General features: G+C 41.9%; 1 protein-coding gene across 7 annotated transcripts in view; it reads right to left on the minus strand.

Annotated features, from left to right (window-relative positions):
• septin12 (septin 12) overlaps window positions 1–25,858 on the minus strand; it is a 353,537-nt gene that overhangs the window by 109,361 nt on the left and 218,318 nt on the right. For all 7 annotated transcript variants that reach the window (XM_052021383.1, XM_052021387.1, XM_052021385.1 and 4 more), the window contains one exon: window positions 16,771–16,962. In XM_052021383.1, coding sequence (XP_051877343.1) covers window positions 16,771–16,962 — 192 coding nt within the window. The remainder of the gene's footprint in view (window positions 1–16,770; window positions 16,963–25,858) is intronic.

Raw genomic sequence — 25,858 nt, forward strand, 5'->3', positions numbered from 1 at the left:
TAAAGTTATGAGGGCACAGATAGGGTGAATGCACAGTCTTTTTCCCAGGGTTAGGGAATCAAGAACTAGAGGGCATAGGTTTAAGATGAGAGGGGAGAGATTTAATAGGCACCTGAGGGGCAACTTTTTCACCCAGAGAGTAGTGAGTATATGAAATGAGCTGTCAGAGGAAGTGATTGAGGCAGGTACATTAACAACATGTAAAAAGGTACTTGGACAGGTACATGGATAGGAAAGGGAAAATGGGACAAGCTTAGTTGGGAACCTTGGTTGGCACGGACCAATTGGGATGAACGGCCCATTTCCATGTTGTATGACGGACTCTATAACCTCTCCAACCTACTGCTAGTGTGAAAGAGGATGAACAATATGTTTATTTACCACACCAAGTCTATAAGAGGGCAAATTTCCCTTCTGTAGCCCATAAACAAAATGTTCAAATTGCTGGAAATCTGAAATATAAACAGAAAATATTGGAAATGCTCAGCAGGTCAGGTACCATCGGTGGAGAGAAAAACAGACCAAAGTCATCACCCTGGATTGTTAACTCTTTCTCACTCCACAGATGTTTCCCTACAATCACTTCCGGTCATTAATAGTTGGTTCACAGTGTGAAATGTTCCGAGTGAATTTGATGCAAGGTGCTGTATGAACTGTAACCCTTTGCCTTTTAAGTACCTTTTCTTAAGTAACAATCTACTTTTGACTGATATCCACCTTTAAGCACAAATCAGGTTTTTCAATAAACTTAACAAAATGCAAACATACATAACTAATCTGATAAATATATTTTACTCCTTACCATTGCGTTTTATAGTAAATTTTAAAAAGTGGATAGGTTACAATGCTTGGAAGATTTCGTGAATGTTCGACATGTAGTGAAATTGTCAATCTCATTCGTAAGAAACACATTTAGAAGTTTGGAAATTAAAAAATCTGCAGATGCTGGAAAACTGCAAGTGCAATACCTGTCCCTTCACCTTATCCCTTCCCATAGAAACCATAGAACAATACGGCACAATACAGGCCCTTCAGCCCACCATGTTGTGCCGCCCTTCAAACCACACCTAAGACTATCTAACCCCTTCCTCCCACATATCCCTCTAACTTAAATTCCTCCATATGCTTATCTAACAATCTTTTGAACTTGTCCAATGTATCAGCCTCCACCACCACCCCAGGCAACACATTCCATGCACCACTCTCTGGGTGAAAAACCTCCCTCTGACATCACCCTTGAACTTCCCACCCAATACCTTAAAGCCATGTCCTCTTGTTTTGAGCATTGGTGCCCTGGGAAAGAGGCGCTGGCTGTCTACTCTATCTATTCCTCTCAATATCTTGTATACCTCTATCATGTCTCCCCTCATCCTCCTTCTCTCCAATGAGAACAACCCTAGCTCCTTTAGTCTCTCCTCATAATCCATACTCTCTAATCCAAGCAGCATCCTGGTAAATCTCCTCTGCACCCTTTCCAACGCCTCCACATCCTTCCTATAATGAGGCGACCAGAACTGGACACAGTACTCTAAGTGTGGCCTAACCAGAGTTTTGCAAAGCTGCATCATCACTTCACGGCTCTTAAACTCGATCCCCCGACTTATGAAAGCTAACATCCCATAAGCTTTCTTAACTACCCTATCCACCTGCGAGGCAACTTTCAGTGATCTGTGGATATGAACCCCCAGATCCCTCTGCTCCTCTACACTGCCCAGAATCCTGCCATTTGCCTTGTACTCCGCCTTGGAGTTTGTCCTTCCAAAGTGTACCACCTCACACTTCTCTGGATTGAACTCCATCTGCCACTTGTCAGCCCAGCTCTGCATCCTATCAATATCCCTCTGCAAGCTTCTACAGCCCTCCACACTATCCACACCACCACCAATCTTGGTGTCATCTACAAACTTGCTAACCCAGCCTTCCACCCCCTCATCTAAGTCGTTAATAAATATCACAAAACGTAGATGTCCTAGAAGTGATCCCTGCGGGACACCACTAGTCACAGCCCTCCAATCCCAATGCACTCCCTCCACCACAACCCTCTGCTTTCCACAGGCAAGCCAATTTTGAATCCACACGGCCAAGCTTCCCAGGATCCCTTGGCCTCTGACCTTCTGAAGAAACCTACCATGCAGAACCTTGTCAAACGCCCTACTAAGATCCATGTAGACCACATCTACTACACTACCCTTATCAATCTTCCTGGTCACCTCCTCAAAGAGCCCTATCAGGCTTGTGAGACAAGATCTTCCCTTCATAAAGCCATGCTGGCTGTCCCTAATCAGTCCATGTTTCTCCAAATGCTCATAGATCCTATCTCTTAGAATCCTTTCCAACAGCTTACCCACCACAGACGTAAGGCTCACCAGTCTGTAATTCCCTGGACTATCCCTAATACCTTTTTTGAATAAGGGGACAATATTTAGCACCCTCCAATCCATGGTACCATCCCCGTTGACAACGAGGACTCAAAGATCCTAACCAACGGTTCAGCAATCTCCTCCCTTGCCTCGTGAAGCAGCCTGGGGAATATTCCATCAGGTCCTGGGGACTTATCTGTCCTAATATTTCCTAACAACTCCAACACATCCTCTCTTAATATCTACATACTCTAGAACATTACCCTCACCTACACTGTTCTCAGCATCAAGACCCCTCTCCTTGGTGAATACTGAAGAGAAGTATTCATTGAGAACCTCACCCACTTCCACAGCTTCCAGGCACATCCTCCCACCTTTGTCTTTAATCGGACCTACCTTTACCCTAGCCATCCTTCTGCTCTTTACATACGAGAAAAAAGCCTTGGGATTCTCCTTAACCCTACTCGCCAAAGCATTTCCTATCAAATAGTTTTTTCAGTTGAAATGACGACTCATTGGCACTTCTTCCATTCCAGTGAAGTCTATTTGGTGTTCACAATGTGGTCTCCTCCACACTAGAGAAACCAAACGTTGATTGGGTGCTCATGTTCTGTCCACCATTGTAACTTGAGCTTCCCATTGCTTGACATTTCAATTCTCCATACAACTCCCATTCTGACCTATCTGCCTGTTACAATGGGACCCAACAAACTTGAGGAACAATATCTGGGAACGTTGCAGCATTCCAGTCTCAATGTAGAATTCTCCAACTTTAGATACCTCACTCATTCGGTTTGTATCCAAACCGGCCATTTCTGTCAGTCATGCATCTACGAGATTGTCTCGGATTTTCTCTCTCTATTAGTGCAGCCTGACCTGTGGGGTATGTCCAACAGCTCCGCCATTAGCCACACATGAATATGATCTGGTGCCACCCTATCGCAGATATTTCCTTTGCCTATCCAATATTCCTGTCACCTTTTTCCAAATTTTTTTTTTTTTTATTTCTCTTCTCTTGGACCTGAAATGTTCACCCTCCCTCTCTACCTATAGGTGCTGCCTGGCCTTCTGAGTGTTTCCAGCAAAGGGATTAAAGAATATTTTTTGAGATGGCCTCTCTATTCATTGGCCTATACACTCCCTCTCTCCTCTCCCTCACACACACAGACACAGTACTCCAAACTTCTACCCCACTGCAATAATTTCTTCCATTGTTAAAAAGTTCTGTTAAGGAGGATCATTAATAAATCCAATTTTAATGAAACAGTATTCTATTTTATGAAACAACACAAAGTTCAAACTGTTATAATTCACCCACTAGGCAGTGGTTTGACCAGTTATTACTTTCTCTCCTGTGCGGAGAGGTGAGAATTACAAGTGAACAGAACTGGAACACATCCCTAACCCAGCACTCCAACAACAGCTGTATCAGAGAGAGATCCAGAATGCCCTGGCACTTGACACTTAATGTATTAAGTGTTAGAAATGTTTTCCCTGGGAAATTCTTTTCTGTTTGCTTTTGAGCTGAGCTTTAAAAGTCTCATTCTACTCGGCAACAAGGCTGCTCACAACACTACACACCTGGGTGGCTCTCTCAGCCTCAGAAGATATCCTTCTATGTGAACCCTTCTCCCTTCCTGACTGACTAGCCTAATATTCTTCTTGCAGGCCATTTACTCTCCTCCCTCCATTAAATGCTAACTTGATATGAGTCACATTGCCTGTGCCCTGTTCTTTACTCATCAGCCAAAGTGAACCTTTATCACCCAATGCATCACCATTAATATTGATTAGTCAGCTGTTTCTTGCCACACATTACCTCAGTTACACAATGGCTGGTAGTAAAATTAAGGACCATCATTCTCCTCAGTGTTGTCTCTATTATGCTGCCAGCTTACTGGACATTATAATGCTCACACTATAAAGTCCTCATTATAGTGCCAGTTATTTCTCAGCATGTGCAATGCTCTCTGATCAGCTAGGTAGACAGAGCGATTTGAACACTTACACAGTAATGGGATGGTCAATTGTTAATTCCAAAGAAGTTTGAAAGAGAAGATTATATAACTCATTTATTGGAATGCATGGGATTTTTGAAGAGCTGGCTTCACTTTAGTTGCACTTAAGGCCAGACTAGTTCAGAAGGGGCTCCCACATCTCGCCAAAAATCCTCTTTGCTCCCCAGTTACCATGAAGCAACTTTAAAACCATGTCGATTTGATGTGAACACTATTGCATAACGGGACGATGAATACGCCACTTCAGCCGACCAATTTTCAACATCAGAGTCACATGAGTGAATTCATGTCTTGTAACCCTCTGTTGCCCATTTATCATCCGAGATCATTTTATCGGAATACTTCAGCCAATATATAATACAATCATCCTTCAGCTCTTTCCTCATAAGCCTGAATGACAGACAGATCACCAGTTAGCTATGAGTGTTACAGGGATTCATGGGAAAACATGGCAATGAATGTTGACAAAGTAGGGCTTCAAAGGAGTTTGGTTGAAAAGGCCAACCTGTTCACTTTGAAGATCGCCAGATGTTTTAATAACACCCCCCAAACCCATGACATCTACAACAAAGCTGGCACACAGGAATGTCACTACTTGCAGGCTTCCCTCCAAGATGCACACCATCCTGACTGTTCCTTCAATGTTGTCAAATCCAAATCCTGGAATTCTCTCTCCAGTGATATTCTGGGAGAACAGGGGAGATGGTTCATCACAACCTTTGCAATGGCATTTAGGGATGGGCAATTGTCAATAGCTAGAACCCAGAAAATGAATTAAAAAAAATAATTGAATCCAAAAGCAATATCCACAGAGCAAATTTGTTTTTAAATCAATCCTTCTTCAACACTCTTATGAGAAGAAAACATGCAAAAGAAATGTTTAAATTTAACCAGGAAAGGCTCCAGAAGAAAGCCCTCGAACCAGGTTACCTTTGGTTACTGGAATTGCAAAATGCAACTCTGCCAACTCAAATCTCGTTATTGCCGGTAAGTTCACTAAATTAAATCATACATTTAGTGGAATACATTGTTAATTTAGTTTGAGATCCAAAATATTCCATTAAAAAAAATCAGAGATGAAAATTCTTTCAAATTGGATTAGAACCGATTTAATACTGGTGATATTCCTAAATGTAAAGCTGTACCAATCATGAGTGCTGAGTAAAATCACTACAAACCAGTTTTCCTTCAGGTGATTATAAACTAATACTTTACAACAGGTTAGAACCAGATGTTTTAAAAGTCTGAGAACGGGAGTTGGTAGTGGGTCATCAAACCAAAATTTGATCAAATTCATCATGAACCAGGACAGATGAATGAAAAGTTGGCCAAAGAGTTAGCTTTTAAGGAATATTTTAAGAAGGAAGAGGTTCATGTTCGGCACAGCTCTGTGGGCCGAAAGGCCTGAATTGTGCTGTAGGTTTTCTATGTTTCTAGGTTCAGGGGCAGGGATGTAGGAGGAAATTCCAGAGCTGAGAAGCTGAAGGTCTGGCCACCAAGAGTGGGAAGCAATTAAAAACAGGAGTGTGCAAGGTACCAGAACTGGAGGACTTAAGGGATCTATGACACAAATATGAATATACTTCATTTGAATGGAATGCAGAGCTGTGATGTACAATGATTTATGGACTTGGCAAAAATTCAGAACAAAAAAAATGACACACTTGATGAAATAGCTATTAAAAAGAGTTTTTTTCTTAAGGAGTTGGCACACAAAATCCAGCATCTTAATCCCTGGAATTTTAGTAAGGAAAGGAGACAAATTCAGTAACTCCCCAATGTATCCACATTGGTCTGTGGTCCTTCCAATGTCAATTAAAAGCATTAGAAAGGATTCCAGAGGGATATCTGGGACTCTGGCTCCTAAATGTTGTGGAGTAGGAATGCCTAGCAGAAATTTAGCTCTTCCTTTCATCTTAAACCTATGCCCTCTTGTTAATGATACCCCTACCTTGGGAAAAAGATTTTGAACATCTACCCTATCTATGCCTCTGATAACCTTATACAGCTCGATCAAGTCAACCATCAGCCTCCTTCACTCCGGGGAAAACAAGTCCTGCCGATCCAATCACTCCCCATAACTAAAGTCCCACAATCCAGGCAATGTCCTGGTGAATCTCCTCTGCACTCTCTCCAGTGCAATCACATCCCTCCTATAGTGTGGTGACCAGAACAGCACGCAGTGCTCCAAGTGCAGTCTCACCAGCATTTTGTAAATTTGCAACATAACCTCCCAACTTTTATATCCCATGTCCCCACCTATGAAGGCAAGCATGCCATATGCCTTCTTCACCAACCTATCCACGTGTTGCCTCTTTCAGGCAACAATGGACTTGAACTCCAAGATCCTTCTGTTCATCAACATTCCTGAGCACCCCACCTTTTACTTTACATGTCTTACCCCTATTTGATTTTCCAAAGCCCTGGACTATTGACAGGTATCATTGATTCCAGACAATGCATTGTTCAAAAATCTCAATTTCCAGTCGCTTTCTTGCCTGTCCCCTTTAATATTCACTTTCAGCTGTTTTCTACAATTGGTTCACCTTTCTTTGTACCTTTGTTATTGGGGCTACCTCTCCATCTTGGTCTTTCCCATTCTGCTTTAGTGAATTGTTAATTTTGTGGCATTTAGGAGCAAGAATGTGCCTTCTGTCCCTCAAGTCTATTTCACGAGACAAGTGGATCACAGCCAATCTGCACCTTCAATCCACTGACCTACCCAGCCCTCAGCTTGGAAAAGTCTATTCATCATGGTTTCAACATTTACAGCTGACCCCAGGTCCAACAGCTTGTTGAAGGAGGACATTCCCAATTTCCACTGTGGAATTTCACCCCTAGTTCTGATTTTGAGGTTATTTCCCTTGTTCTACACTCCTCCTACTGGGGAAATGATTTCTCTCTACAATACCAATTCCTTCAATCACCTGCAAAGCCTTCAAGGGGTACATAAAGCAAAACAGTAAACAGCTGTAAACATGTCACAATGTACGAGTCACCTCAGATAGGAAGAAGCCCTGATGGAGTTGTCATGACAAGTATTTGACCAATAGTGTTCTGAACAAAATGCAGTATTCACAATTACATGGAAAATTCTGACGAGTCCCTTCAGAACACCAAAACTTTGAGTTCTCTGAGAAATTAGCAGTTTCGAGCAAACATTATCATGCATGAAAATCAGAATCATTAGTTCCAAATGAAGCAATTGCTTAGAATGTGTAAGCTGGATACCACCTGTATCTGAGCAGGGCCTTTTCTTCATTAACAAATAGTGTCACGCCTTCCGAAAAGTCTCCAATTTCCCTCCTTTACTGCCCCGTGAACATATAATCCATCACCCATGTGAATCCAACTGCAATAACATTTCAGCAGCTGTAGAAGCACATGCATCAGGCCCACACCAGCCGTGGCTTAGTGAATTCAATTAACATGTTATAAAGCCTTAACAATCACTATACTACCATTTTCATTAAGTTGACTTCGAAATGATACATTCATGTGGCAAACTTCTTTTTTAACCATTTGCAGTGTGTGCAATTCTAATACTGTAGCCAGCTTTGAATATTGGCTAATTAGTAATGCAACACAAATATTTTCTTAATGTGAATTCAATTACACTTAAATGTCCAAAATGGTCAGAAATTGCAATTAAACATGCACATTCTGAACCATCAGCAGCGCTGATGTGACATCTGGCACAGTTTAAGGAAGGTTCAGACTGCAGTGAAGCTGAACATAGCATTATGGACAAGCCGCACACATGGTTTAATGAAATCCAACACAGAAGGGTTTGGGGCGATACATTTTGTTGGGAAGAATTGGGAGAGGAAATGCAAGTTTTATATGGGATGCAGGAGCACAGAAGGCTGAGGGATGATGTGCACAAGTCTGTGACAATAGTGGAACAGGTTAACTAATCAAGAATATAGAACTGAGAACCTAACAAATAGAAACACAAAAGTTTAAAAGTTAAGACACTTCTTTCACTGGACCTGGCTACCTTTTAGCTGCACCCTCTGGTTACCAACCTTCCAGTGTGCAAAGTTTACTGTCTCCCTTAGGGAGGGGGGAAACCAGGGAAGGAAATTGTCTCCAGACGTTGGCTGCCAACTGTCTCAGAGAAGCTTTAGCAAGTGCCTGAAATTGTCAAAGTAGTGCACACCCTGGGAGAAACCCTTGAGGAGAGTGAAGCATTTTACTCCCTCAAGTGTAAAGGTGCATAAAGTTTACTTCAGCATATCATGGAGTTCCTTCTGACTTCTCCCAAAAACTTTACAATTAGGATTTTTCAGGTTTTAGAGAGGTAGTGTGAGATGGAAGCCTTATGTGGAAGTGCAGCAACTTGATAGCACTAGACAAGACCTGGAGGGATAAAGGGAAAAAAGGGCTGCAGCAATTTCAGTAGGAGCCAAAATAGGCTGAGACTTACTGAGGGGCAACAGACAGAAGATAATGGGGCCAAGTAGACTGGAAAATGGCCCCACCTTCAAACCAGATGATGGGCGTATGGAAGCAAAGGGTGGTTGATAGGGAGAACGCACACACAGTCTTTTTCCCCACTGAAGGGGAACTAAAATCTAAAGGGCATAGGTTTAAGGTGAGAGGTGAAATATTTAAAAGGGAACTGAGGGGCAACTTCTATATGCAGAGGGCGTATATGGAATGAGCTGCCAGAGAAAAATCAGTCGAGGGAGGTGTAATAACAACATTCAAAAGACATTTGGATAAGTACATGGATAGGAGGGGCTGAGGGATAGGGGCCAGACTTGGGCAAATGGGACTAGTTTGGTGGGCACCATGGTCGGCATGGATGAATTAGGCCAAAGGGCCTGTTTCCATGCTGTGTTACTCCATGACTCAAACACCTCCAAGTGTTAAGATTTAAGATATATCTTTATTGGTCACGTGTACCTGTACATCGAAACACAGTGAAATACATCCTTTCGTGCAGAATGTTCTGGGGGCAGCCCGCAAGTGTCGCCACGCCTCCAGCACCAACATAGCATGCCCACAGCTCCTAACCCGTACATCTTTGGAATGTGGGAGGAAACCGGAGCACCCAGAGGAAATCCACAGTCACGGGGAGAACATACAAACTCCTTACAGACAGCGGTGGGAATTGAACCCGGGTCTCTGGCGCTGTTATGCTAACTGCTAAACTATCGTGCCTGCCCAAGAAAGAATGGAATGAAACTCATGTCCAAATGTCATCCATCCTCACAAGATCGAGCCAAGTTATGCCTACTGAGCTATAGCCATTCGGCCCACAATATCGTCAGCCATTGAGTTCACACTGACCATCAAGCATCCATATTCGTTAATCTCACTTTACTCCCCACATTCCCATCGACCAAGGTCACTGGAGATGTGAGGTAGCAGTTTTACTTCCTGTGCCACTTTGCTACCTACTTCTGGGCATTCTAGACATAGTCCACCTATTCCTGAGCCAGTTACTCGTCATCTTACAAAGAAACAGACCCAAAAGATTCAATGCATTGCAAAGGGATGAAATATATGTGCCTCCACCCCAATATCTGCCCTTACTTCCCAAATCCCATTCGTGACCCTTCTTCTCTTTCTCCATCCACCAACATCTTATCTCTCCTTCCCTACTCTTCAATCTACAGTGCTGAGGGAAGGGAGGGCCACATAAGTTTCAGATTTTTATTAGGAAATCTTTTTTGTCCCCCAAACTTACCAAAATCAAAAAAAAAACGAATTTGAAAATATTCCTGTAGAGATTCAGTCAGGGAAAAAAGTTATGAAGCCTTCTAACTGATGAAGTCAATGATGGTGATTGATTAGCTGAAACTATTAAGGTCAACTTAATTTTCCCAAGGGAAGAGTTTACCTTGAGGGTAAATTGACCTCATTAAAGACAGTCTTACAATGACTTCCTTCATTTAACAGGATTTCCGGTTGTCACGGGAAATGTGATGGAATATTTAGGGAAATTAAGTTAGACATCTTGCAGATTGTACAGGACTTTGAAAACTGGGCTTGTTTGGGAAATGTACTGAACTTTTCAATATACAATAATAAACCAATACCAATAGTCATAAGTGTATAACTTAATATATAACCATCTTATACATTATTGCCTAAGTACATGAGCTAAAGTATAGCTAATGTATTTAACTCATTAAATGTAATCTAAAAGCCCTTTCACAAAGATTTGATAACAGCAAAGTCTCCCTATGCAACTCTTTAATGTATTAAGAAATGGTCACTGCAGAAATGCACAAACATCAAAAGAAACTAGAAAAGCCAAGGCAATAAATCCTAACACAAGCTGATGGATGGAATTTAATGCAGACAAGTGTGAGGTGTTGCACTTTGGGAGGACAAAGCAAAGTAGGACTTGCACAGTGAATGATAGGGCTCTGAGGTGAGCGGCAGAACAGAGGGACCTGGGAATACAGATCCATAGTTCCTTGAAAGTGGCATCACAGGTAGATAGGGTCGAAAAGAGAGCTTTTGGCACTTTGGCCTTCATAAATCAGGGCATTGAACACAGGAGTTGAGGTGTTATGATGAAGTTGTGCAAGACGTTGGTGAGGCCAAATTCAGAGTATTGTGTGCAGTTCTGGTAACCTACTTACAGGAAAGATATCAATAAGCTTGAAAGAATGCAGAGAAAATTTACAAGGATGTTGCTGGGACTTGAGGACCTGAGTTATAGGGAAAGGTTGAAAAGGTTAGGACTTTATTCCCTGGAGCACAGTAGAATGAAGGGAGATCTTATAAAGGTATACAAAATTAAGAGGGATATAGATAGGGTGAACATATGCAGGCTTCCCCTCCCCTCCCCCCCCCCAAAGGTTGGGTGAGACTAGAACTAGAGGACATAGGTTTAGGGTGAAAGGTGAAATATTTAAGGGGAATCTGAGGGGAAACTTCTTCACTCAGAGGGTGGTGCGAGTGTGGAACGAGCTGCCAGCGGAAGTGGTAGATGCAGGTTCAACTGTATTATTTAAGAGAAGTTTGGATAGGTGCATGGATGGGAGGGGTTTGGAGGGATATGGTTTGGGTGCAGGTAGATGGGACCAGGCAGAAGATCCGGTTGGCATGGACTAGATGGGCTGAAGGGCCTGTTTTTATGCTGTAGTGCTCTATGGCTCTAACCCTAAAGTAATTTTGTTGTAAGGTCCTACCTAAAATCACAAAATAACTTAAAAAATTACAGCTGAGCTGCAATCAACATTTGCCAAAAAGTAATATCTCCTTTTATTAATTGTCATAGTTTGACAAGGTCAGCAGGTGTATTTTATTTCAGGGGAAACAACTGCCTTAACCTACATAAACACTTGTAACTTTTTTAAAAAATGTAAATCATTTCACCTCGGCAGACACAGTGATACAACACTGAACTCTACCCAATACATCACGGGCACATCCCTCCCCACCATCGGTACTATCTACAGGAAGCACTGCCTCAAGAAGGCAACATCCATCATTAAAGATCCCCACCATCTGGGCCACGCTATCTTTTTGCAGCTACTATCTGGCAGGAGGTACAGAATCTTGAAGTCCCACACCACCAGGTTCAAGAACAGCCATTTCTCGTCAACCATTTGGTTCTTGAACCAACCAGCACAACCCTAATCACTACAGTTTAGCAACACTGTGATCACTTTGATCTCTTTACACTAAAATGGACTGTTTTTGTTCTAATTGTGTTCTTTCTTGTAAAAATTGTTTATGTTTTTGGTGAATGCTGCTTATATGATGCTACGTGCCTGTGATGCTGTTGCAAGTAAGTTTTCCTTTGCACCTGTGAAGACTGGTACTTTGTGCATATGACAATAAACTTGACTTTGACAACATCTAGTCTGACTGCCTCACAGCTCTTGTGTTTGATCCTCACCTTGGCTGCTACATGCATGGAGTTTACATGTTCTCCTTGAGACTGTTGGTTTTTCTGGTTTCTTCCCACAGCCTAAAATCCGTGCTGTTGGGTTAAGCAGTTGCTGTCAATTACCTATTAGTGTAGGCAAGTGCCAAAGCAAAAATCAAAGAAATTGCTAGACATGCGTGAAAGAGAATAATGTAGCAGGGTAACAGGGCTATTAAGAGGGGAGAATGGGAGCTCTGCTGGCAGAGAGGGTGCAGGAGAGATCCACAAGGATGTTGTTGGGACAGGAGGGCTTGAGTTATAAGGAGAGACTGGGGCAGGTTTTTCCTGCAGCAAAGGAGGCTGAGGGGTGACCTCATGGAGGCTTATAAAATCACGAAGGACATAGATAAGGTGGATGGATCACGGTCTCTTTCCCAGGGCAGGGGAGTCTAAAACTAGAGGGCATAGGTTTAAGGTGAGAGGGAAAAATTTAAAGAGCATCTGAGGGGCAACTTTTTCCCTACATGGGTATGTGGAGCAAGCTACCAGAGGAAGTTGTAGATACAATTACAATGTTTAAAGGGCTTCTGGATGAGTTTGTGGATAGGAAAGATTTAGAGGGATGTGGGCCAAATGCAGGCAAGTCGTACTAGCTAGCTGAGGAAGGCCCCTTGGTCAGCATGGACGTTGGGCCAGAGGGCCTTTTTCCCTGCTATGTGACGTGGACTCGATGGGCTGAATGGTCTCCTTCCGTGTCAATATTAGTCTGTGAAGTGTTTTACCTGACTATTGTTCTTTTCAATACACGTCTTATTACATTGCCAATCAATGCTCTAAAGGACTTGATTGGTTAGGTTCGTGGGGTCTACACGCGAGTGGGTGGCATCAAGCCTTAGGAATTGTCAAGAGGGAGTTCAAAGAGATCTGGGAGCCACAGCCAAATCAGACAATCAGACCCACTATGCTAGCTGCCTGATATGGCAGGATTTGCAATCTCCACAACATTACAATTTAAGTCAGTCCTCACATATTTTCTCAGTGCATTGTACACCATGATATCATCCATAAATTTCACCGAACTAACAACTAGTTGCATTTATGTGTTTTTAATATAGAAAAGGGTCTGAGGGGACTTCATAGTAACAACAGGAAATAAAGTTTGAGGTGAAGCCACAAGAAACATTAAGACAAAACCAAAAGTCTGGCCAAAGAGGTAGATATTGAGTAGGAACTGGGTAAAGGGAATGTTTAGATAATGCTTGTCCAAGGTGATTTCATTGTCCCCTATTTATTACAAAATAGTTCTTTATTTCCATGTTTGCAATTTAAATGTTACTATCCATTGACAAGGATTTCATATATAAGGTATAATTGAAAGAAAACAGCTCAGCAAAGGTGTCAATCTGAAGTAAGGAGCTGTTAATAATACTGACAGGTGAGCAACAGTGGGCCCATTTTGAACTAAGTTGGACACAGAATAATAGAATGAATGTAGCAGACTAGCTATAGCTATTGTATCGCACTTAAGAAGAACTGAAGAAATTATGTTTGCTCATGAAAGACAGAACCTGGAAGATCCAGCCTACGGTACTTGAATGTCAACCAGAGTGTGGGTTACACTCCATTGAAATCATACAGCAATTCTTACTTCCAAAGTACTTCATTGGTTTCATGGTATCCTGATGCAATGAAAGGTAATATAAACGCTAGCCCCTTCTTTCTTATCAGAATAAAATTGATGCTAAGGTTCATCTACAAGCTTAGTATCTACTGTGCAATGATCATTGTACATAATGCAGAGGCCAGGGTCTGTAACCATTGAATCATAGCTTAAAATACTTGGATCAATGGGGTTTAGTGATGATCCAAGTTTAGCAATGTTTTGGCCTTGGTGCAAATAGGTTGGAAAGGGCATGTTAAGGCAACAGGGAGTGAGATTTTACACTGCAATGATTTGGACTTTATCTGCATGGCTTGAACTTGATATTTTAATCTATAATATTTCTGTAAGAATAGAAATACATCCCATATTTATAAAAATATATTCTAAAAATAAACACTCATGCTGATTCCCATGGCAACTTGGAGCATTACCTGGGGAATAATGGTAGAGCACTAATATTTCCAAGCATTGTATCACCTGGGAGACCAGGCTTCATTCCAAAAGCCAAGTGCAGGCAGGCAGGTTCTCAAATTAAAATGGAGGTGTTCCACTCGAGCACAAGGCGGGTGAAAACCCACTTTCTTAAAAACATGCACTCTCTGCATTGTGTATCTGTATAATAGGCACCTGTTTAACATGCCCCTCCATTGCAGTCAAATATAAATTTCTGCCCATGCTTCTTCCCTAGGCTTCACTCTCCTACCCCCTCACTTCTGGCTCAGGCACCCACTTCACTCTGCTCTGACTCTCTCCACCATCCCTCCAGACTGCCAGCTTTGTTCTGTACCAAGTTCCAAGTCTATCAATTCTGAACAAGGGCTGATGGTGAGGTGGGTGGGGGGAATGAACTAATGTCCCTGAAGTTATACTGTGGATAGATACTAATGTACCTGGGCTTTAACTTGGAGTGTGTCAGGTTTGATCATGGCCTGTAATAAGGCATGATTCAGCGTCCTTAGATAAGGCATGATTCAGCCTCCTTACCTTGCACACTTGTAGCTTCTGGATTGTACGTAACAGTCCCAGGACACAGCAGACCAACTCATTTAGTACCCAAGGGAGCCAGGGTAACAGTTTCTGATTGGTTGCTCCTTATTTGACGACCTTATTTCTGAATGGCCTCTGGGAAGTCTTTTCTCCACCAGAAGTGTGGAGATGTTCACTCACCATCCTCCTGTCAGGGTTCACAATAGCTTCATTTATATTTCGAGAAGCTCGGTCTGAATTTGGATCTTTGAATACAATATGGAAGTTTTGTCTATAGCTGCATTTCGTGATCGGCACTGCATCACGGTAAAATTAACAATAACATTCCCCCAAAAATAGACTAACTGAGCCTGTCAAGACATATTGGAAATCAGAAAGAAAAATTGAAAAGTCCTGGAAATCAAAAATCTGCAGATGCTGGAAATCTGAAATAAAACAGACAATGCTGTAAACACTCAGCAGGATAGGCAGCATCTGAGAGAGAAACAGAGTTAACACTTCAGGTCCAAGACCCTTTGTCAGAACCACATCAAAGTCTTCACCAGGCAGCATATGACAAAGAATCTTCAACCTGATAACACTATTACAGCGCCAGCGACCTGGGTTCAATTCCGGCCGCTGACTGTAAGGAGTTTGTAATTTCTCCCTGTGACTGCGTGGGTTGCTCCAGTTTCCGCCCACATTCCAAAGACATACAGGTTAGGAAGTTGTGGGCATGCTATGTTGGCGCCAGAAGCATGGCGACACTTGCAGGCTGCCCCCCAGAACACTCAATGCAAAGATGCATTTCGCTGTGTGTTGCGATGTACATGTGACTAATAAAGAAATCTTACCAACTCTCTCCCTCTCCACAGATGCTGTCTGTCCTGCTAAGCATTTCCAACATTTGCCATTTTTAGTTCCAAAAGTCCTGGAAATGCTCAGTATCTTGAAGAAATTAAGTTAACATTTCAGGCCATTGACCTTTCATCAGAAATGCAAAGTATTTCCAATTTTTTTTCCAACCTACACTGGCAATGATGGCATTTACTTTCCATTCCTTATTACCCCTAAACCACATTGGCGAGTCTGGAATCACATTTAGTCCCGACTGGGTAAGGATGGCAGATTCTCTCAGTTAACCCGATGGGCTCTTAACACAATCCAGTTGTTTCAACGTAACCATTACTGACTATAGTTCTGCATTTATTTAATTGACTTTAAATTTCCCAGCTCCCACTGTGGGATTCAAAATCACATCTCTGAATCATTGATCCAGAACTCGAACTGCTAGTCCTGTAATATAACCACTACCCTGCTGGACCCTGTCATTGAAACATAGATTAGAACAGTTGAAACAAAAGCATTTCTTTTCCCTGCCTCTGATTTGAAAAGTTATAAAGCATCATGCTCTGGGGAAGTGCAAGCTAATGAAATCCTACCCAGTGCAATCACAACGTATCCCTGCTGTCTCTCCAACTGCAGAGAAAATTGGCCAAAGCTTCCTTTACCACTTCAATATCATATATTTATTTGCATTTTATATATTAACTATGCTTATGGTGCATATTAAGCATACTGGAAAAAAAGTGAAACTAAATGGGAATCTCAAAATAGAGAATTTATTGGTTCCCAAAGGAATTTGATGGAATTGTCTTGCTGTCCTTAAACTAAAGTTGCAAAGATTAGAGGCCAAGTGTTTGGAGCCCATCTGTCCATAATTAAGTCACTGTGTAAAAGATTTGAGTTCCTGACAGTTTTACAATTTATTGGAAAGAATATAACCCTTCCTTTTCATATTAAAGTTACACTACAAACAGCGTTCAACATACTTAAAGGAAGCTGGACAAGGCACAGTTCCACTATCTGTGAGGTAGGTAACACTTTGTAGGGAAGGCTCCCTCAGGCTCACACAATTATAATTACCTACGACCATGATGTTGAATTCAAATCCAGTTTTCATGGCTTTGCGTCTCATCTGATCCAGGACTGCTTCAATGCCCACATATCCAAAGAGATCTCTTCCCGTCACGTCCTTCTTAAATCCTTCTGAACACACAAGTCCAGTCTCCTGTGTTCTCTCCGCCATGTTCACTTTCACCTCCTTCAGACCTAATCCTGTCCAAAAACAAGAGGGTGAGACAGTTAAAGCACACAGTAGTCTATTGACAGCAATACCACCTTCTCAGAGGTCAACAACACCACGGATGTGAAGCTGAGACATGACAAGATACTGAACGCACACACAAGATCTGACCCCCGAATCCAAAGCTTTCTCATCTCCCACTAAATTAAAACTGTCAATTATAATTGGACATTTTTTGCATGAGAATGATCTTTTCAACGTGACCAACATTTGTCACTTGTTTAACTTGCATGTATTAGCAACTTTAAATGTGATTTTATACAATGGTGTCGAGCTTTACTTGTAAATTATATGAACCTGCAACAAAGCTTCCTTCCCCAATTCCAGCAAAAATAAAATCACATTCAGATTTTAGTGAAGGGATGCATTATTAAATTGGTAAATCTGCTTATTATTGTCACATGTACTGAGATACAGTGAAACACTTTGTTTTGCATGCCATCCATACAGATCATTTCATCACATCAGTGCATTGAGGTAGTACAGGGGAAAAAGCAATAACAGAATGCAGAATAAAGTTAGAGAAGGTGCAGTGCAGGCAGACAAAAAGGTGCAAGACCATAATGAGGTAGATTGTGAGGTTGAGAGTCCACCTTATTGTTCAATAGTCTCGTAATGGCAGGATAGAAGCTGTCCTTGAGCCTAGTGGTACGTGCTTTCAGGCTTTTGTATATTCTGTCTGATGGGAGGGGGGAAAGAAGAGAGAATATCCTGGGTGAGTTGGGTCTTTAATTAGGTTGGCTGCTTTTCACAGGCAGTGAGAAGTGTAGACAGAGTCTATGGAGGGGAGGCTGGTTTGCATGATGTGCTAAACTATGCCCACAACTCTCTGCCATTTTTTGCTTTTTTGTTTAAAACTACTTATAAACAGCTACTCTAGTGTCACCACAATGAGTCTGGTTTGGAATACATGGTTAATTCCATCCACCGCATTCAGTCTTTTTATTCAGGTCAACGGACTCACAACACATCTGTTCATTATCAAACCTCCATTCTCTTAGTTGCCTTTTATTTTACAACTGTTGAAAAAAGTTATATCCTATCAAACTATACAATTTTCCCCAGCATTTGGCATTACATTTAAAATGTGCTTTTCTCTACCATTCTGTTACAACACTTTATTTAAAAGGCTCTGCTGCAGTCTGTGGCTCAGATGTCAATTATAAACTTATTGAGCTTTACGCTTGTAGTTAACCGCTTCTGAACCAACAGTTAAGTGAACAGCATTTTTTTTACTTATACAAAACGTGAAGTGGGTAAGGTAGGTAAACATATGAATTAAGAGCAGGAGGCCGCCACCCAGCCCCAAGACTACTCTGTCATTCAATGTGTCCATGGCAGATCTGATTACAACCCCAAATCTACGTTCCAGCCTACCCCCAGTAACCTTTCACACTTGCTTAATAAGCATCCATGCAACTCTGCCTTAAAAATATTCAAAGAGGAAGACAGTTCCAAAAGTTCACAACCTTCTGGACAGAAACAAATTTCACCTCTTCCTTGCCATAAATGGGCAACTCCTTATTGTTAAAGTGTGAACCCTAGTTCTAGATTTCCCCCACTACAGAAAGCATCCTCTTCACTTCCACCATGTTTCAATCATCACCTCTCTCTTAAAGTCCAGTGGACAGAGACGGGGGAGACGATGAAGAGTAATTCTACTGTTTTTGCCCTATTCATGCATAAAAATACTTGGACACACAATGAAAGCAGTCATACAAGCTTAGTAATTGTGACATGATGGGAAACTGTTGACTCTTAGGGAAGTTTACATCAATACAGGTATTTGCCATCCAGGAAACCACATTAAGCCAAGGGACCACTTTACAATACATGTCTATACAGCCCATTCATTTTCAAGGAAGCTTGTGCCATCACGTCTAAAGGTGCATCACCTCAGAGTCTTGTACAAATAATATCTAGAATGGTTGTCATTTTCTTTCACAAATGTGAATCCATTTATCGCTCTAATCCACAGGGCCCCAGTGGAGAACGTGTAACGCAATCCTCTACGCAGCTGTTTCTAATGGTAAGCCTCAGATTAATATAAACAAAACAAGAAAGAGAAAAGACTTGCAATAATTCAGCAGCTTTCACTACCTTGGGTTGTCCCAAAACACTTTACAACCTACGGAGCACTTTTGAAGTGCGGTCACTGTAAAACATGGTCAATTTACACATAGCAATGGAATAATAACCATGTAATATGTTTTGTGACAATTAAGGCATAAATATTGTCTAGGGCTTGCCTATTCTTATACAACAGTGCCATGGGTTCTATGTCATTCACCTGAATGGGCAGGTGGAGGGTTTGGTGAAACAACTGCAAATGACAGAAGCTCCGATAGTACATCATACCCTGGGTACTGCACTGGGGAACCAGTCTAGACTTTCTACTGAAGTCCCTGGAGTTTAGAAAGTATACATTACTGAACAGTGTGCTTTTACTGAACGGTGTTGCTTGGAAAAAAACTTAAAGAATCCCTCCTCAATCCCACCAAAAAAACATAGTGGAAAGATGTATGATATTGTGTATAAACAGCTGCTCTGCTGTCACTATTGGTATTGGTTTATTATTGTCACATGTACTGAGATACAGTGAAAAATTTGTATGAACGGTATGCAAGACAAATCAATTACACAGTACATTGAGGTAGTACAGAGTAAAAACAATTACAGAATAAAGTGCTGCAGCTACAGAGAAGTGCATTGTAGGTAGGCAATAAGGTGCAAGGTCATAACAAGGTAGATTGTTAGGTCAAGAGTCAAGAGTCTATCTCATCGTATAAGGGAACCATTCAATGGTCTTATCACAGTGGGATAGAAGCTGTCCTTGAGCCTGGTGGTACGTGCCCTCAGGCTCCTGTATCTTCTGCCTGATGGGAGAGGGGAGAAGAGAGAATGACCTGGGTGGGTGGGGTCTTTGATTATGCTGGCTGCTTCACCAAGGCAGCGAGAGGTATAGGCAGAGTCCATGGAGGGGACTAACAGAAAATGGTCAGGAAGACATAGTTAATTGCATCCAGACAACTTACTCATAGTACATCTGCTCATCATGAAAAACCCATTCTCTTCGTTGCCTTTGTAGAACAATTAAGAATGTTTATATCTTATCAACCTATATAATTTTGAGTTTTACTTGTGTGCATTTTATCTCCCATCCTGTTCCCACACTTTGTTTTAAGAAGCAAACTCATTCACAAAATGTAGATATCACTTGCAATGCCCACATTTATTGTCCATCTCATGTAGTAATGAGGAAACCACATTGGTAGGCCTGGACACAATGTATAGGCCAGACAAGGAAAGGAGAGTGGATTTCTCTCCTCCCTCTGTAGTTTTGCTTACTATTCCTGTCTATACCATTATTAATATTAAATGTTTTTATTTAATTATCTGAATTTAACTTCCTCATGGTGGGATTCACAGTCTTAAAAGTTCAGGCTTCAGGGATGCTAATCGAGGAACTTAACTTCTATGTTACCATATCCCTGCCAATATGGTGAGTGGGCCTCTTCCCAGTGGTGCTCTGCAAATCAGAGAGAGGGAGAAACAATTGCTCAGCATACAACATATCCTGTGACTTTTACCCAACCTCCCAGCGTGTTCCTCTACTCACAATACTTTATTGAGTAGGCTGTGGAATATAAGAGCAGGGGAAATCAAGCTGGAAGTTGTATTAAACACTAGTTAGGCCTCAACAAGATGACAGTGCATAGCTCTAGTCACCACACAAAAGGAAGAACGTGAAAGTGTACCAGAGAGTGCAGAGAAGACTACAAGGATGCTACCAGGGATGGAGAATTTCATCCAGGAGGACAGGATAACAGGCCTGTCATGGTTTTTCTTTGTAAAAGGTGGAGGCTTAGGTGATGCTTACATAAAAGAGGGTTCAATCCTGGCCTCCGGTGCTGTCTGTGTAGAGCTTACGCATTCTCTGTGACTGCATGGATTTTCTCCAGGTACTCCCGTTTCCTCCCAGATCCTAAGGACATAACTGACCCCTGTCAATTGTCCCTAGTGTGTAGCTGAGTGGTAGAATCCAGGGTCAATTGAAGGGAATGTGGGGATAGTAAAATGAGTTAGGGTAGAATTAGAGTAAGTAGTCAGCACAGACTTGGTGGGCCGAAAGGATTGTTTCTGTGCTGTATCTCCCTATGATTCTACAGGTCATAGCTATTAAAGATAATTGGGAAAAGATTTAGAGAGATGTTAGGAAAATTTCACCCAGAAGGTGTTAAGGAGTTCAGAACTCATGGCCTGAAAGGGTAGTGGATGCATACATTCCAACCGCATTGGAAGAGCCCTTGGACATGGATCTGTTAAGTACAAGCCTGAGAAGCAGGTTTAGGTTCTTCAGCCAGTCTGGACGTAATGGGCTGAATGGTCTCTTCTGTGCTACAAGTTTATGATCCGATGGTGATTCATGTTGACTCGGCAGCACGTTTAAAACTTCAGTGTCTGGGCTCCCTTTGCCAGCTCATCTGCCGAGACTAGTTACTGTAACAGCTGGTCTAAGTGTCGGCAAGTGATCAGCTCCATTCATCAGCATCAGTTCAAATAAAAGACTTATCTTGTCCAAGTGAATGAACATCTATCACAGCAGCTGCCTCGCGAAGTCAGCCACTGGTTTATCATGGGCAGGGGGAAATAAAAGACTTGCATTTATATAGTGCCTTTCACAGTCTCAGGATGTTCCAAAGATCAATGAAGGACCATCACTGTTATAATGCTGGACGCACGGCAGCCAATCAAGCTTCCTCAGACAAATGACCTGATGTTTTCACCAAGATGCTGGTTGGATGATAACTATAGGCCAAGACACCAGAGAGAACTCCCCAGCCTTCCTTCAAAACAACACCAAGACTTCTACATCCACCAGATGTCAGCCTCAATTAACATCTCATCCAAAAGACAGCACCTCCTGCGTGCAGCACTTCCTTGGTACTGCAATGGAAAGGAACTGCAGATATAATTAATCTTCTGCAAACTGTGGTTGGCTCCATGGCAGATTGACAAAACAGAGCGTTCAGAGTCAACAAATCAATTCCATTCACAACTCCTGAGCAAAGGAAGCAGCCCATGCCTGCATGCAGCAAGACCCAGGCAATGATTGGCTGATAGGTGACGAGTGACATATGTGCCACAGAAATGTCAGGCAATGACCATCTCCAACAAATCACAGGATGGTCACGGCACAAGAGGCTGTTCAGCCCATCAAGTCAATGCCAGCTCTGCCCAAAATATATATTAAAAAAATCGAGCTAGTTCCACTCCCACATCCTTTCCCAACAGCCCTGCAAATTCTTTCCTTTCAGGTACGATCCAGCTGTTTTGAACACAATTGAATCTGCATTCCAGACCTCAACTATTCGCTGTGTAAAATATTTTCTCATCATGTCACTTTTGGTTTTTCCCCCCAAAACCCCTTCATTTTAGGTGCCTCAATCTTGACCCATCCGGTGAAGGGAACAGCTTCTCACGAGCTACTTCATCTGCACCCATTACTATCATAAATAATAACACCTCTATCAGGGCTCCTCACAAACTCCTCTGTTCCAAAGAGCACAACTCCTGCTTCTCCTGTCTATTCACATAAGTTTTGATAAGTATCTACTGCAACCTCTCCAAAGCCTTTACTTATGAATTAAGAGCAGCAATAGGCCTCTCAGCCCACAAGGTCTGCTGTGCCATTCTGTAATATTACTGATGATCTAACTGTAACCGTAGTTCCATGTATCCATGGTAACCTTTCACTTATTGTGTATCCATCTATCAATGCCTTGGAAATATTCAAGACTTTGCTTCCATTGCCCTTTGAGGAAGAGGGTTCCAAAGGCCCACAGACCCCCGAAAAAGAAAAAATTGTCATATCTGTATTAAATGGGTAACTCATTATATTTAAATGGTGACTCCTAGTTCTAGATTCTCCCATTTTCCAAAAGTGTGGGACCCAGACGTACAGACCAGGCAAGGAGAGGAGAGTAGATTTCTTTCCTCCTTTTGTACATATACAATACTTTTCTTCCCTACAGAACTTTAGTGAACAAGTAAACTGGACCCAATGCTCCAGTTATAGCTGAACTAGTGTTTTATATGGGATCATCAAGACTTCCTGGCTGGTGTCCTCTACAAGTAAATCCCAAGATCCTTTCTTTAAGCCACTGTCTTGCCACTTCCAACAAAATACACACATATACTCCCAGATCTTTGTTTTTATTGGTCTTTTGGAATTGTGCCCTCTATTTGTCCCTTTCTTAAAAAAAATCTTCCTGCCAAAATCTAATAAATCTCACTTGCCATTCATAACATGTTGAAGTTATATTTCTACTGTCCTCCTCAGAGTTTACTGGGTCTCCAAGTTTTGTACCTGCTGCATCCACTGAAAACCACATCCAAATTCAAATTTATTAATACATATTAGGAAGATAATGGTCTTCATACAGAGGCCTGGGGAACCCCATTGTACCCTTCCCTGCAAGGGCAAAAACAACTCGCTGTTTTTAGTTATAGCCAATTTTCTACTTGTGCTGATACAGCTCCATTCATTCCATGGTCTTCAAACGTGATAAGCCAATTAATATCGAATATCTTTTGGTAGTCCATATGTACCACACCATGATTTGTCTTGAATAAATCTGCACTGATTTTTTCCTGTCAATCCACACTTGGCCAAAAACTGCGAGTTCTTACCCTGATTATTGGTTTTGAAGTTTCCCCATCTTTGATTTTAAACTGACTGCTCTGTAATTAGTGGATTTATCCCTACACCCCTCTCTGAACAAGGATGTAACATTTACAACTCTCTAATCCTCAGATGTTATCCCTGTCTAACAATGTTTCAACGATTACATCCAGAGTTTGTGCAAACTCCTTTACCCCCTTCAGCACCTTAGGATGCATCCCATCTGATCCAGATGATTTATCCACTTTAAGTGGAGCTAGCCTTTTTAATGCCTATTCTTAACCAATTTTGAACCCATCACGTATCTCAAAAACAAAAGGCTGCACAATCTTTGATATTTTTTTGGCATTATCATTGCCAGTTCCCCTACCAACAACATTCTGGGAGTCACCATTGACCAGAAATTCAAATTGGACCAGCCAAATAAATACTGTGTCTACAACAGTAGATCAGAGGCTGGGTATCCTGCAGAAGGTGACTCATCTTCTAATGTTCCAAAGCATTTCCATCATCTACAAGGCACAAGCATAATTAAGTTAAATTGGTTTATTATTGTCACACGTACCAAGATATAGTGAAAAATATGTCTTGCATACCATCCATACAGATCAATTCATTACAATAGTACATTTAGGTACTACAAGGTAAAGCAATAAAAGAGTGCAGAATAAAGTGTTACAGTACAGAAAGTGCAGTGCAGGTAGACAGTTAGGTGCAAGGTCACAACAAGGTAGATTGTGAGGTCAAGAGTCCATCTTATCGTACTAGTGACCCATTCACTAGTCTTATAACAGTAGGATAGAAGCTGTCCTTAAACCTGGTGGTATGTGCTTTCAGGCATTTGTATCTTCTGCCCAATGGGAAGGGGGAGAAGAGAGAATGTCTGGGGTGGGTGGGTGGGATCTTTGATTATGTTTTACTGAGGCAGCAAGTAGTGTAGACAGAGTCCATGGAGAGGATGCTGGTTTCCATGATGTGCCAAGCTGTGTCAACAACTCTCTGCAGTTTCTTGCAATGGAACACACTGCATTATCTGGATAAATCCAATAACATTCACGTAGCTCAATGCTGTCAAGAAAAAAAGCAGTCCCCTTCTTTCATCCTAAATGTTCACTTCTTCTACCATTGCCACACTATGATGGCACTGTGCAATATCTTCAAAATGCACTGCAGCTAATCATCACAGAATCACCATCATTTCCCTGGTCTTGCTGCTGTTGAGTGCAAGGTTGTTGTTGTGACACCATTCAACCAGCTGATCTATCTCACTCCTGTACGCCTCCTCCTAATACTAGATGATACTCCTAATCATCTAGTCTATTCCAACCTTGCAAACCCATGACCGCTACCATCAAAAAAGGACAAAAAAAGGAGAGAGGGCATGGGATCTCCATCACTTGCAGGTTCCACTTGAAGTCCACACCATCCCAACTTGGAGACAAATGGTCCTTCTTCAAATCCTGGAACCTCCTACCCAGCAGCAAGTGTCTTCACCAAAAAGACTGCAGCAGTTCAAGAAGGCAGCTCACCACCACCTTCTCAAGGGCAATTAGAGATGGGCTAGCAATACAAAGATCCCAAAAAGATGAATATAACAAAAGCCAAAATAGAAACTGGAACTTTGTTGCCTTGCACAACATACTGAACGCATTTAATCTCCTGGAACAGAGGGGACAGCAGATTCAGATTAGTTTGTTATAAGATACCAGGGTGCAATGAAATTCCTTGCTCATGTGAAGCTCACAGAGTAAACAGTATACATGGTAATAATAGATACAAATAGTGACAAGGGCAAAAATGGAATGGTGCAAAGTACAGCAGTGCAAACTGAGGTGGTGTAAAAAGAAATGCTGAAGTGACAATAAAAGAAAAGGTAGAATTAAGGGTTTGAGAATGTGGCAGCACCACCAGGAAGGGGATGTGAAAGAGGTGATTGGTTCAGAAGTCTGACAGCAGTGGGGAAGAAGCTGTTCTTCAGTCTGGTCATCCGGGCTTTCAAGCTCCTGTATCTTCTCCTCGAAGGTAGAGTGAGAAAAGGGAATGGCCAGGGTGGCAGGCATCCTTGATGATACTGTTTGCCTTCCTAATGCAATGCACCACGAAGATGGACTAGATGGAAGGATGTGAGGGGCCTGTGATGGACCGGGCAGCGTTTACCCATCTCTGCAGGTTTAAAGCAGAGC

Source organism: Pristis pectinata, chromosome 8 (genome assembly GCF_009764475.1).
Source record: "Pristis pectinata isolate sPriPec2 chromosome 8, sPriPec2.1.pri, whole genome shotgun sequence".
Classification (NCBI taxonomy): domain Eukaryota; kingdom Metazoa; phylum Chordata; class Chondrichthyes; order Rhinopristiformes; family Pristidae; genus Pristis; species Pristis pectinata.